Source organism: Acartia tonsa, chromosome 15 (assembly GCF_053477335.1).
Source record: "Acartia tonsa isolate MP-2025a chromosome 15, ASM5347733v1, whole genome shotgun sequence".
In the NCBI taxonomy this organism is placed as follows: domain Eukaryota; kingdom Metazoa; phylum Arthropoda; class Copepoda; order Calanoida; family Acartiidae; genus Acartia; species Acartia tonsa.
In genome coordinates, this window is record NC_137274.1 from 9,768,449 (window position 1) to 9,783,191 (window position 14,743).

At 33.9% G+C, this 14,743-nt stretch overlaps 1 protein-coding gene and 1 long non-coding RNA gene across 3 annotated transcripts in view; both read left to right on the top strand.

Annotated features, from left to right (window-relative positions):
- Positions 1-14,743, top strand: part of LOC145307602 (adenylate kinase isoenzyme 5) — a 128,138-nt gene that overhangs the window by 67,904 nt on the left and 45,491 nt on the right. Inside the window, exons 9-10 of the mRNA XM_080150056.1 lie at positions 5,495-5,562; positions 13,465-13,519. Of these exons, the coding sequence (XP_080006182.1) occupies positions 5,495-5,562; positions 13,465-13,519 (123 nt within the window). The remainder of the gene's footprint in view (positions 1-5,494; positions 5,563-13,464; positions 13,520-14,743) is intronic.
- Positions 1,910-4,111, top strand: LOC145307468 (uncharacterized). Of its 2 annotated transcripts, XR_013875485.1 has the most exons (4): positions 1,910-1,939; positions 2,333-2,417; positions 2,604-2,669; positions 3,491-4,111. It is a non-coding gene; the product is annotated as an uncharacterized LOC145307468 (long non-coding RNA). The 2 variants fall into 2 exon arrangements; XR_013875484.1 differs by lacking the exon at positions 1,910-1,939 and having other exon boundaries at positions 2,350-2,669.

Consider the following 14,743-nt stretch of genomic DNA (forward strand, 5'->3'; position numbering starts at 1 on the left):
CACCCGCTTAGTCACGTTGTTGAGGTTGCGGAAATCGATGACAAACCTCAACTTAGCCTCTGCTCCAGGTGCAGCCTTCTTTTTCACAGCAAAGATAGGACTGGACCAATCCGAGAAACCCTCCTCAATAATGCCAGCATCCAGCCATTTGGTCAACTGTTCCTTCAATTTAGCATCGTACTCTGGATTCAAAGGAATATTTCTGGCCTTCACAGGTTTAGCTCCAGGTAACAATTCTATATTATATGTCATTAATCTACAATCACCAATATCTGAATCATTCATTGAAAAGATATCAAAATTTTCCAAACAAATTTTAATAATCCTGGGTTTCAATTCTGGATTTTCCTTAATCATCTGGTTTTCATCTAACTTCAATTTTTGAATAATAAACTGTACCCGTTCATGCATTTTTTGCCCCGACAACTTTTCTGGCTTATCCAATTCATTAATTGTTTTATTACAGGTAACATCTTGATTATCCATGATGAAACAATGCCCCATCTTCACATTTCTCAGCAAGGTAATAGGTTTTATTGACGCATTAACCACATTAACCACACAGGACCCATCTTTTCGTGGCTGATACACCCCCTCAATAATCATAATCCCATTGCCACTTGTCATCTTAGAAGAATTAGGGGACACGTACCAAAGCCCATCATTCTTTAATCCAGTCACATGCACCACAGCGGTAGATCCTCCAGGATAAAAAATAGTTTTATCCAGCAACTTCACATTATACTTCGTTGAATATAACTCTCCAAACCCACCCCCCTCCTTTATCCCTGGCAAGGTAGGTTTAGATGGAATTTCAGAATTCATTCGTCCGGACAAAATAGGAATTTTCTGTATCTCTGCCACCACCTGTTTCTGTAAACAGGAATTAATAGGAACAGATTCCCCACAAAATTCAAACTTATCTTCATCCAAACAAATATTAATTTTATTTTTTTTCAGGAAATCAGATCCAAGATTTACCAACCTACTCGTCACCTCAGGTACATAAAATATCTCCGTAAACACAGCTTGAGTTCCAGCAAATCTAAATTTCAACTCAACATATCCAATAATATTAACTTTCTTTAAATCTACTGAATATGCTGATAATTTAGCAGGACAAAACTCAACTCCATGTTTATCAAGAATTTCTCTAGATATCAAAGAATTAAAATTATTTCCTGTATCAATAATTCCTAACTCCTTCACCGGAATATCAGCCCCAGGCACAAGAAATTCTAAATCCGCACAAATAGGCATTTTCGTTATCTTCAAAAACTTCACAATCTCTTGAAAACACTAGTCATTATAATTAATATATCCATATATTTTAGATATACATCATTCCACTACACAGCAGTCAGCCCCTCATCTGTCACCAGCCGCCAACATACTGTTCAATTTATGAAATCCTGTACATCTCCCAAACTACCAGCATCACACAGCTACACTCCAAGTTTTTTTTTTATACAGGTAAGTACCTCTCGAAGTATTCAACCTTGCATAGGTACTTATCAAAAAATAATATATAGTAGATATATATATATATATATAAATATATATATATATAATGTTTTCATTAACACGATCACACCTTGACTGACGAATAAACAAGACAGTAATGCTTTATAAAGTTGAAAGCAATAATGTAAATACAAAACAGCAAAATTAACTATTTACAGTACTATAGCCTATATAATGAATATGAATAAAAGAACGATCTATAAATTTCATCCTAGAATGAGATTTATACATCAAATCAATCATATCCATTACATAGGATATTGCTGGAAATTGTTTCTGGCTATGTCAGCAATCATAGCCTCATACTGTTTCTCATCTCTGCTCTTTTCAGAATCCACAACAGGCCCCACCTGATTGCCCCACCTATCCACAACAGGCCCCATTTGATTGACTGTCTTCTTCAGAAACTGCTCAGGTATTACCCTATTATTAGGCACTCCAGGACCCTCTTTCTTTTCGCTACCGGCTGAGAAAAACTTAGCTTTGGTCTTTCCTATGCGAGAATCAGGAGCTGGCGGCTTGCCATCTCTCTTCTGCCAGCAACTAGCCACTACATGACCTTTTTTCCCACAATACCAACAAATCATAGTTTTAGCCTTCGAATTCAGAGCCCCAATCACGTTCTCAACCTGATCCCAAGGAATATCACCATCCCCTTCAATCCACGCATTATTATCGCCAATCTCAGTCCTGCCCTCCATATCAGATACATGCACTTCACTGATTACAGGCCTAGCTTTCACCTCCCTAGAATCCTCTAGCCTCAACCCTTCCATAGCCTGAGAATAACAGGACGTCACATTTTCAGGTGATACGTGTCCAGAACGAGCCCAGCTTACATAATGCTGACCTCTGCGAATCAAATAAGTCAAGAAAGCACTGTAATCTTCCAGGTAATGCATAGATTCAATGAAATTAGCCATATCTCTAGCTAAATCAGAAAACAGCAAATTCTTAGCCACATTATTATAGAAATCACGCCAAGATTGTCTAGAAATTTGACCAGGATGCATAAGCCTAAACAGACGCAATTTAGCATTGAAAAACACATCCACATTCTGACCACTCTTTTGTTTCAGGGCGTAAAAGAATTCGGTAGCCGACTCTGTATCAGCAAAGGGTATCACCAACCTTCTTATCAACAGGTAATAACCTAAAGCACTTAAGGAAGCATTAGCCTCCGGCGTAATCAACCTCCCCATCTTCTTCCCTTTGCACTCAAAAATCCTATTGTACAGGATGTCCTTGAAAAGCATAGGATCCTCCAACTTTGCGAACCTAGCAACCCTCCATAAGGATAAGAAATAATCCTCAAAATCAATGTTTCCATCCCAAAATGGAGCATCCCGCACAAAATCACTATCCCACTTGACTCCTCTTACAAGACAAAACTCCTTAAACTGCTCCTCTACAGTCTGTTGGCTTACACTACCGCCGGCCACCTTTTTATAGGCCTTAAGCACTTCAGCCCTTTCCTCAATTAAAGGAAATATATCCAACAATTGATTTTCATATTCGGTCAGACAACTCTCACGAACATTCATCCAATTTCCATTCCCAACAGGACCTAAAAACTCAATCTGCGAAAACTTCAAATGTCCAGGAGCACTTTTCCCTCTTTTAGCCTCAAAATTTGTAGAATCCAATTTAGCCTCCACACTCAAACGATTAATGAAAGATGTATTAAACGAATCATCCCCCGTCGCCTTGACTGCAGATACACTAGCCCCCATACTTGTTTCATACAAAAAACCGCTAATATCCCCATCCACTGGCAATTGCGCCACCTTTTTCTTAATAGTAGCCAAATCAACATCATAACCTAACTTCTTATGCTCATCAGAGTTCTTAAACTCTTTCACCTTATTCTCCAGCCGTTTATTCGCCGCCGTTAACCTATCCACCTGATCTTTGACAGTCGTATGCTCCTGCAACATTGCCCTAACATATTTTTTTATGCTTTCAGGCACAACGTCATTCTCCACCTCGCCCAACGCCAACTCCACATTCGCATTGGCACCTGCACCAGCATCCTCAGCCGCAGCATCCTCCTCCTCCCAATGTTCGGGAGTTCCATCATCATCCTGACTGTCATTCTCCCGAGGACGTTTAGGCGGCCGTCCACGCTTGCCTTCAGTTTTACCCCGCTCTCCTTTTTCTCCATCAGCCATATCCGAGCACTGGAACTAGATCCGCCGTGAAATTTAGATCAAAAGAGTTAAAGAATGAAATTCCACAGAAACCTGAAATATAAATCAAGTTAGAAATATAAAAATTAAAACAAAACTGTGAAAAAATCCGAGATAAAAAAAAATATCTCAAAAAGTGAGTGACTTCAAATTAAACACCACTTCCCCCACCCTTAACTCAGCAGCAGGTCTAAATAACACGTAGCACAATAAGACTGCGCCAAATGTGATATAGACAGACTTACATAAGTTAATGATAGAGTAGACTTAATGTTCAATTCAAAATGCAAACAGATTTTTAAGTATTTATTATATTGGATTAAATGCAGTTTTTGAGTAAATAAGATTATATGTTGATACTATATTTAGAAATGATTAAATATGTTAATAAGTCAAAACTACTGATTATTCAAAGCTGGATAGTTCTGAAGTAGCAGGATGTCTGTCTGTATATCAGGACACCAAACAACAGGATGACTGTCTGTTTAATTAATACAATGTATTAATTAACTATGCACTTTGAAGGGGTAGAATATCTGTCTGTGCAAACTATCTAAAGTAGTAGGATGTCTGTAAATAGCTGTATTGGTCTTAATAAAGACTCGAACCCAAACCAGATAATGTTCTGTGTTAGGACTCTCAATATCAACTGACTTAAATATATTTTCTCTTTATTCTTTCTGAGAGCAATTAAAGAGCAATTAAGAGTAACAATTAACATATGGTCTGCAAACTTAAATATATGACATCACAACATAAATATATGACAATACCCAAACTTACTTATGAGGCAAAATTGTTTCAGATTAAAAAACCAAATAAATCTTTATGAATATAGCAGGAATATTGATTTTGTTTCATAATCCTAACTTTAATAACAAAAAAGTTAAAAGGAAAATAAAATTACATTATAATGATTTTTTAGTCTAAAAAGCCTAATTAACCCCCTATTAAGTGATTGAGATGTCAGAAAAGGGGGCGGAGCAACTGTCATAATTAATCCTTTTCATAAATAAGGGTAAGTAAATAGCCTGAAATTTGCAAATAATCAATTCATTCAGTAGTATTTTTTGCCTTTAAAAATTTATATTTTTTGGTGGAATAAAAAAGAAATAATTAGTTAACTTGTTTTTCTTTGTTTATCATTCTTCAGTTACCAAAAAGATATAATGTAACCATCCAAAAATAGTGGGAAACAAAAAAAATTCTTTTTCTCAGTCACTTTTTCAAAACTTTAGCTCTAAAAATCTCCGGTGTTAATGGAGGTAAAATTAAAATTTTTATATATGTTTGTGTGGAAATGTACAGAGAACAAGGACATATGCTATTTTAGATAATACATTAAGAAATAATGGCTGTATACCCTAAAAGATACCTTTTCGAGGGTCATACTGTATCTATTTATCTATCTATTTATCTATCTATTTATTTATCTATTTATCTATCTATTTATCTATCTATTAATATATCTATTTATTTATCTATTTGTTTATCTATCTATTTATCTATTTATTTATCTATCTATTTATCTATCTATCTATTTATCGATCTATTAATCTATCTATTCATTTATCTATCTATTTATTTATCTATTTATTTATCTATTTATCTATCTATTTATTTATCTATTTATCTATTTATTTATCTATCTATTTATATATCTATTTATCTATCTATCTATCTATCTATCTATCTATCTATCTATCTATCTATCTATTTATATATCTATTTATCTATCTATCTATCTATCTATCTATTTATCTATCTATTTATTTATTTAGATGGTATACGCAGCAGAGAGAGGGGAGGTGAACCTAGAAATTGCCAAAATGGAGCTAAACAATTTTAAGAAAGTTTGCATTTTTGACAATTAAAGAAATTAGATGCTCATCATAAAATTGCAAGCTTTATGAATAGAATATGAAATAGAAAAAGAGACCGTTTTTAAAAGCGAAGCTTTTCCATAATTAGGGTCGGTCCGTACGTTCATGACGGATAGCTTTTTTTCGTTAATTTAGGCATGTTACAACTGTCCTATTGATTTCAAACTTTGCATGGTGATTCCTTTAGTAGTTAGTTACGGTTTAGAAAACGTAGTAGCTACTCTATAAAAATTACCAGAATGTCCATACGTCCATTTTCATGTTTATATTTATATTATCTAAGTATCCGATTGATCTGATTTTTTGTATACTGATTTCTGAGACAACAAAGTACAATATTATAAGCGAAGCAACTTTATAATCAAGTCCTAAATATGTAAGTATATCCTTAAACATCATAAAAATTTACTTACAATTTTGCTTCGACTCTCATACATTTATTTCTGATTATTCAGTTCTGACATTCTACAAGTGTTTCTATTCTACAAGCCCTTTTTTCCTACCGTTTCAGAGCTTTTATGGATGTTGTCATCCTTGTTTTATTATGGTCATGCCTCCCTTAATATTTAATCTATCTTGGTAAAGTAAACTTTAAAGAACAACAAGGATGACAACATCCATAAGTAGCGAAGCACAAAAAATCGTAGATGGGAATACGTACAGGTAGATTTAAAAGGTTTTTACTAAAATCAAGAATATATTTATTGGATAAAATAAATATGAAACCTTGTTTTATTTTGTATGATGACGATGGTCAAAGTAAATTATATTAAAGATGCTCATAACAATGGAAAAAATTATTTTGATACTGATATCCCATAAAAGTTTGAAAATTGGATCAAAATAAACAAAGATCTTGGGAAACATGTAAAACATATAAAAATAGCCAAAAACCTGATAAAAGGCAGTCTGGCCGCCATGGTTGTTTTCTTAAAACGACAAAAAATTTAATTTTTAAATCCTTAAAAACTTTAAAAATTTTGAAAATCGGACCATATACACTGAAGATATGGAAAAAAAATGTTAAATATATTTATAAATAGCCTAAAACCTGCCAAAAGGGCAGTCTGGCCGTCATGGTTATTTCCTTTAAAGACGGGAAATTTAATTTTGATATCTACAACTGAAAAGTTTTTGAAAATCGGACTATAAGCACTGAAGATATGGAGAAATATGTTAAAAATATAAAAAAAACAGCCTAAAACCTGCTGAAAAGGGAGTCTGGCCGTCATGGTTGTTTTCTTTAAAAGATGGGAAATTTAATTTTGATATCTTTAACTGAAAAAATTTTGAAAATCGTACCATACACTGAAGATATGGAGAAAAATGTGAAAAATATAAAAATAGCCTAAAACCTGCTAAAAAGGCAGTCTGGCCTTCACGATTGTTTCTTTAAACGACAGGAAATTTAATTTTGATATCTGTAACTGAAAAATTTTTGAAAATCGGACCATAAACACTGAAGATATGGAGAAAAATGTGAAAAATATAAAAATAGCCTAAAACCTGCTAAAAATCGGTCCGATCGCAAATGATGTTTTATAGTCAATTGTGCTCCTTAATCATGGGAATGTTGTCAAAAAATTTTAGCATTCTATCTTTCATAGGAGCTGAGTAAATCCCATTTCCCCCATAGCGTTACGGACTGACTGACGGACTGACTGACGGACTGACTGACGGACGGACGGACGGACGGACAAAGTGAATTATAGAGTAGCTTCGCTACTAACAAACAGGCATCATATAATTTACAATGGGTCGTTAATTACACTGGTACCCAAAGTTTTTAACATATAAATCTTTTCCATGGCTTAGAAACTTTAGGTACTTTTTATTGAATTTTGATTGGATAGTTTTTAACCAATAAATTTAATCTACAGGTGGAGAAATCATATTTAGCATCATTACAGATATATATCAATTTATCGTCCATTGTCTTATCCCTTAAGATTCTTGGGATGTTGTCATCCTTGTTTAAAAATATTTTAAGCTAACTTTCAATTCTGTTTAAGATAATTGTTTAAAAATCTGGGAATCTCTAAAGCAAATTGAATAAATGGGAGTCCAAACAGTTTAGAGGAAGGGACTTATTTTCTGAGATTTTATGTTTTTGTTTATTTCAAAATTTTGACAATCCACTCTTGATATTTTCTATTGATAAAAAGATATAAAAGTTTGAAAGAAAGTTTGCAATTTTGACAATTAAAGAAATTAGATGCTCAACATAATATTAAAACTGTTATGAATTGATCCGTATGAAATAAAACAAGGATGACAACATCCATAAAAGCGAAGCTCTGAAACGTTAGGACAAACTAACATTAAAACTTGTGTAGTGTCAGAACTGAATATAAATGTATAAAAGTCGAACAAAACAAAATTCTAAGTAAATCAGCTGAAAAACTGCATAAATATAGGTTATTGTTTAAGACTTGATTATAGAAATGCTTAGCGTTAAAACAATGTACTTTGTTGTCCTAGGAATCAGTATTCCAAAAATCAGACCAATCGGATTATTTTATCACATAAAAATTTTATGTTAAAAAAGTTAAAAAGCAACATGTTTAAAATGGACGTAAGGACTTTCTGGTAAATATTATAGAGTTGCTTCGCTTTCTAACTCGTACATAACTCCTATAGTAATCATCATGCAAAGTTTAAAATCGATAGGACAATTTTAACATGCCTAAATTAACGAAAAAAGCTATCCGTTACGTACGGACGGACGGACCTACCCTAAATATAGAAAAGCTTCGCTTTTAAAAAGCAAAATGTTTTTTTATAATGCTTATTACTCCCTTATCATTTAATCTATCTTGGTAAAATAAAAAGTTAAAGAACGACTAACAGACATCATACATCATATAATGGATAGACAAACAAACAAACAGACAGATTGACAGAAAAACAAATGAATAGGCTGTTTTATAGATAGACAAACAGACAGACAAAAAGATAGATAGATAGACAAACCGACAGACAAAAAGATAGATATATAGACAAACAGACAGACAAAAAGATAGATATATAGACAAACAGACAGACAAACAGACAGATAAAAAGATAGATAGATAGACACACAGACAGACAAAAAGATAGATAGATAGACAAACAGACAGACAAAAAGATAGATAGATAGACACACAGACAGACAAAAAGATAGATAGATAGACAAACAGACAGACAAAAAGATAGATAGATAGACACAGGGACAGACAAAAAGATAGATAGATAGACAAACAGACAGACAAAAAGATAGATGGATAGACAAACAGACAGACAAAAAGATAGATAGATAGACATACAGACAGACAAAAAGATAGATAGATAGACAAACAGACAGACAAAAAGATAGATATATAGACAAACAGACAGACAAAAAGATAGATAAATAGACAAACAGACAGACAAAAAGATAGATAAATAGACAAACAGACAGACAAAAAGATAGATAGATAGACAAACAGACAGACAAAAAGATAGATAGATAGACAAACAGACAGACAAAAAGATAGATAGATAGACAAACAGACAGACAAAAAGATAGATAGATAGACAAACAGACAGACAAAAAGATAGATAGATAGACAAACAGACAGACAAAAAGATAGATAGATAGACAAACAGACAGACAAAAAGATAGATAGATAGACAAACAGACAGACAAAAAGATCAATAGATAGACAAACAGACAGACAAAAAGAAAGATAAATAGACAAACAGACAGACTAAAAGATCAATAGATAGACAAACAGACAGACAAAAAGAAAGATAAATAGACAAACAGACAGACAAAAAGATCAATAGACAGACAAACAGACAGATAAAAAGATAGATAGATAGACAAACAGACAGACAAAAAGATCAATAGATAGACAAACAAACAGACAAAAAGAAAGATAAATAGACAAACAGACAGACAAAAAGATCAATAAACAGACAAACAAATTTGATAAATACCTAAAAAAAGGTTTTTTTTTCATATTAAAAAAAATAAAAAGTCTATCTTCAATAGCAGCCTAGATAATCACATTTCCTAATAGCAAACAGACGGAGGGACAAACAGACATAGCTAATAATAAAGTAGCTTTGCTACTGAAAATACTTCAAAGAATTGATTTAATTTCAATAATTTCCCATTTGTACTGAACCACACTGTGCTTAATGGTATTACGAGTTGTAAGTTGAAAGTAGACACAGCGCAAAATGGCACCAAAATATGACGTCATACAATAAAATAACCAATGCGAGGCGAGTATATGTTTTACCATTGGACAATTACAATGTATACAGAGCTGGATCTTTAAATGTGTAGCCGTTGGCGTGGCTGTAGCCGTGGCCGTAGTCATGGCTGTAGTTTAGCAACGCTTTAGCCACACTAACGGACTGTGGTCACTTTTAGCGTGGTTAACCACGCTACGACTACGACCACGCGTTGCCAATATGATTTAAAGATCGCATTTTTTTTTGTGGCCACGGCAACGCGTGGTTAATATGATTTAAAGATCGCTATTAGGTTGGTGGCTGTAACTCTGACCACGACTACGGCAACGGCTACGCTTTTAAAGATCCAGCTCTGGCCTCTCATTGGACAACTTTATTTTATGACGTCATTTTTTTGGTGCCATTTTGCGCTGTTACTTAAAAGTAAGCAGGCATCAGGAGTAAGATATAGCAAACAAGATATAGCTAAAATAAATCTAAAATAATATTTAGGGGGCAGATGGAAAGGCTGTTAATTCTATGATGTGTTGCCCCCCAACGACAGCTGAAAACATATATAGGTTTCTTGATTTTTTTTCTCAAATTTATTTTGTTGTTGGTATAAGCTGAGCAGGATTAAGGGAAATGTTTACAAAATCTCTGGGCAGGTAATCTATGGGGAATGGTGCAACTTTTGGCCATCTTCCATTGGGGATATTTGAAGTTTTAAGTTTAAAGTAATCAGGAATAAGATATAGCCAATAAGCAAAATAAATCTAAAATAATATTTGGGGGGCAGATGGAAAGGTTGTTAATTCTACGATTTGTTGCCCCCCAAGGACAGCTAAAAACTCGTATAGGTTTTGTGATTTTTTTTCAAATAAATTTTGATGTTGGTATAAGCTGAGCAGGATTAAGGGAAATGTTAACAAAATCTCTGGTCAGGTAATCTATGGGGAATGGTGCAATAAGATATATCCAACAAGCAAAATAAATCTAAAATAATATTTGGGGGGCAGTTGGAAAGGTTGTTAATTTTACGATTTCTTGCCCCCCAACAACAGCTAAAATCACATATAGGTTTCATAATTAGTTTTGTTGAAACTCTATTAAAATGTTAACAAAATTTCTGGGCGGGTAATCTATGGGGAATAGTGCAACTTTTATTATGCTTTTGGTCGGCTTTCATGGGGATATTCAAAGCACCTAACAAGAATTGATTTAATTTCAATAATTTTCCATTTAGTTATGAACTAAAGTGTACTTGTGGATATTGCAAGTTGAAACTTTTATATTTTTAGAGATAATAAATTTGATGTATTTTTTTACAATAGGACATATAATCTTTACTAACCCAACTGACATCCAACTATATTGTTTGAGAAGTCGTTTCTGTACATTGTAATGAGTTGCGCTTGTTTTTGGCCTAGACATTACCCCTATTCTAACACTATTATTGTCGCACACCTGACATAGCAGCAATAGAAACCATTTTAACCTCTTTAGTTATGATGTGATAATCAGCAATTGAGATTTAAACTCATTATCTCCCCATTGACTAACAAATGTGCTACTTGTTGAGCCGAGGTTTTTCACTTTCCTCACATTTCTCAATGTAGCTCCTAACCTACAAATAGCACAAAAATGGTACTTATATTACCAAAAACTAGAGTTTATGATGATTCTAATTTTGTTACAATACTTTTTTATGCCTAACAGCACAGCGTAGAAAGTAAAGAAAGTTTTAAAACAAAAGATTGAAAAGTAAAGTGTCAAAAGCTTTTACCACATCTAAAAATTTTCTAATTGTAGATTTTACTATCCATTAAATGGAAAATTTTTATGGTAATTTACGCAGGAACAAGGATGACAACATCCATAAAAGCGAAGCTCTGAAACGGTAGGACAAACGGACATTAACACTTGTATAATGTCAGAACTGAATAATCAGAATGCGAATGTATAAGAGTCAAAGCAAAATTGTAAGTAAATTAGTTGAAAAACTGCTTGATACAGGATAATGTTTATGGACATACTTACATTTTTAGGACTTGATTATAGAGTTGCTTCGCTTATAAAATTGTACTTTGTTGTCCCAGGAATCAGTATACCAAAAATCAGACCAATCGGATAATTAGGTCACATACAAATTGTTGTTAAAAATGTAAAAAAATCAACATGTTCAAAATGGACGTACGGACATTCTGGTAATGATTATAGAGTTGCTACGCTTTCTAACTCGTACCTAACTATTACAGGAATCACCATGCAAAATTTGAAATCGATAGGACAATTCTAACATGCCTTAATTAACGAAAAAAAGCTATTTAAAAAAGTAAAAAAATCAATATGTTAAAAATGGACGTACGGACATTTTGGTAATGATTATAGAGTTGCTACGCTTTCTAAATCGTACCTAACTACTAAAGGAATCACCATGCAAAATTTGAAATCGATAGGACAATTCTAACATGTCTAAATTAACGAAAAAAGCTATCCGTTACGGACGGACGGACGGACGTACGGACGTACGGACGGACGGACCGACCCTAATTATAGAAAAGCTTCGCTTTTAATAATTATAGAAAAGCTTCGCTTTTAAAAATAATGTCACAATTTTACTTTTTAATTTTGTTATAAAAAGTACATTTATGGAAAGAGATTGAAAGGGAGGGAGAGAGATAGAGAGAGAAAGAGAGAGAGAGAATGAGAGGGAGAGAGATAGAAAGTAAGAGGGAAAAAAGAGAGAGAGAGAGAGAGAGAGAGAGAGAGAGAGAGAGAGAGAGAGAGGGAGAGAGAGGGAGAGAGAGGGATAGAGAGAGAGAGAGAGAGAGAGAGAGAGAAAGAAAGATAGTGAGATAAAAAGAGATTAGGAGGGAGAAAAAAACACATTTTTGTTTGAACAAACTGTTGGTTCTAAGTTATTAATTCTTACTTTTTCTGGATGTTAAGTCCTAGCAAATATACATATATTTAGAAAGAGAGAGGGAGAGAGATATAGAAATAATATATTTATTTGTATAGATTCTTGTTTTAAACATTCTAAGTTCTTAATCTTAACTTTTTATGGGTTTAGTTTTAACTATAGTACTTGCATTTACTGAGAGGGAGATAGAGAGAGCGATGGAGAGAGAAAGGGAGTGGGATTGAAAGAGAGAGAAAGTGGATAGAGAGAGAGAGAGTAGTAGTAGAGAGTAAAATAAGAGAAAGAGAAAAAGTAGAGAGTATATATAGAGAGAGATAGAGCGAGATAGAGCAAGAGAAGATAAGGAGAAATAAAGAACAAAGAGAGAAAGAGAGAGATAGAGATAGATAGAGATAGATAGATAGAGAGAGAGAGAGATAGATAGAGAGAGAGAGAGAGAGAGAGAGAGAGAGAGAGAGAGAGAGAGAGAGAGAGAGAGAGAGAGAGAGAGAGAGAGAGAGAGAGAGAGAGAGAGAGAGAAAGAGAGAGAGAGAGAGAGAGATAGATAGATAGATAGAGAGAGAGAGAGAGAGAGAGAGAGAGAGAGAGAGAGAGAGAGAGAGAAAGAAATATCATGCTTTTTTTATACATATTTTTTTACTTATTTTATGCTTAGTACTAGAATTTTGAAAACTACATCCCTTAGACAGACAAATATAAATAGTCTAACTCAAGAAATGCAAACTTAAAATCTGCTCAGACAATATTCTCTTCCAGTGGCGGAATACTTTGACTACAAGGGTCTTCTCCATCTGGTAAGCTTATTTTTATTATTTAACCCTAATATGGTGGGGGTGGGGAGGGTGGTTACGTCTCAATTTGGTATGTTTATTTTTATTATCTAACCCTTATATTGTGGGGGGGGGGGGGAGATACTTCTCCATCTGGTATGTTTATTTTGATTATTTAACCCTAATTTGGTAGGGGGTGGTTTACTTCTTCATCAGGTATGTTTATTTTTATTATTTAACCCTAATATTGTGGGGGGGGGGGAGAAACTTCTCCATCTGGTATGTTTATTTTTATTATTTAACCCTAATCTAGTGGGGGGGGGGGGGGTACTTCTCCATTTAGTTTGTCTATTTTTATCTTTTAATCCTAATATGGTGGGGGGCCGGGAGGGTTACTTCTCCATCTGGTATGTTTATTTTTATTTTTTAACCCTAATATTGTGGGGGGGGGGGGAGAAACTTCTCCATCTGGTATGTTTATTTTTATTATTTAACCCTAATCTAGTGGGGGGGGGGGGCTACTTCTCCATTTAGTTTGTCTATTTTTATTATTTAATCCTAATATGGTGGGGGGCCGGGAGGGTTACTTCTCCATCTGTTAAGTTTATTTTATTATTCAACCCTTATCTAGTGGGGGTGGGGGAGACAATAGCTGATAAATTGATGTACATCCCCATTGATGATACACAAAATTATATCTTTTGTAGAATACCATTGGTGGTTGAAATGTCTGGACACTCAACCTAATGAACCAACCAATACAATTTTAAAAAGTCTCCAAAGTTGTTAAGCCAATGAATAAGACAACGTTATCAAAAACCTTTGGGGACTAGTGTAATAAAGAGCCCAATGTCCACTCCCTCCCTGGAATTTTTCAGACAAAATATTGCATTATATGTCAGGAAGGTAAGGATATGGACTGTAAATTACACTTGTACCCAAAGTTTTACAATCACGCTATCTTATTAGTTAGCTCAAAAACTTTGGGTTTTAATTTTTGATTGGTTGGTTCCAAAGCATCTTAACTTTTCAATCAATGGTTTTAATTTACAAATGGGATAATTTTGTTTATCATTAAGAGGGGGCTGTATCAATATATGATTGTCTTATCCCTTAAGATCCCTGTTTTCATGCACAAAAAAGGATTATTCCATAATATTTTTTGGGTTGGAGTATTATTTCTCTAGAGGCCTCTAGGGGCATTTAAGGGCGGGTGGGGGCCTTCCTATTTTCAATTCTAGATATAGA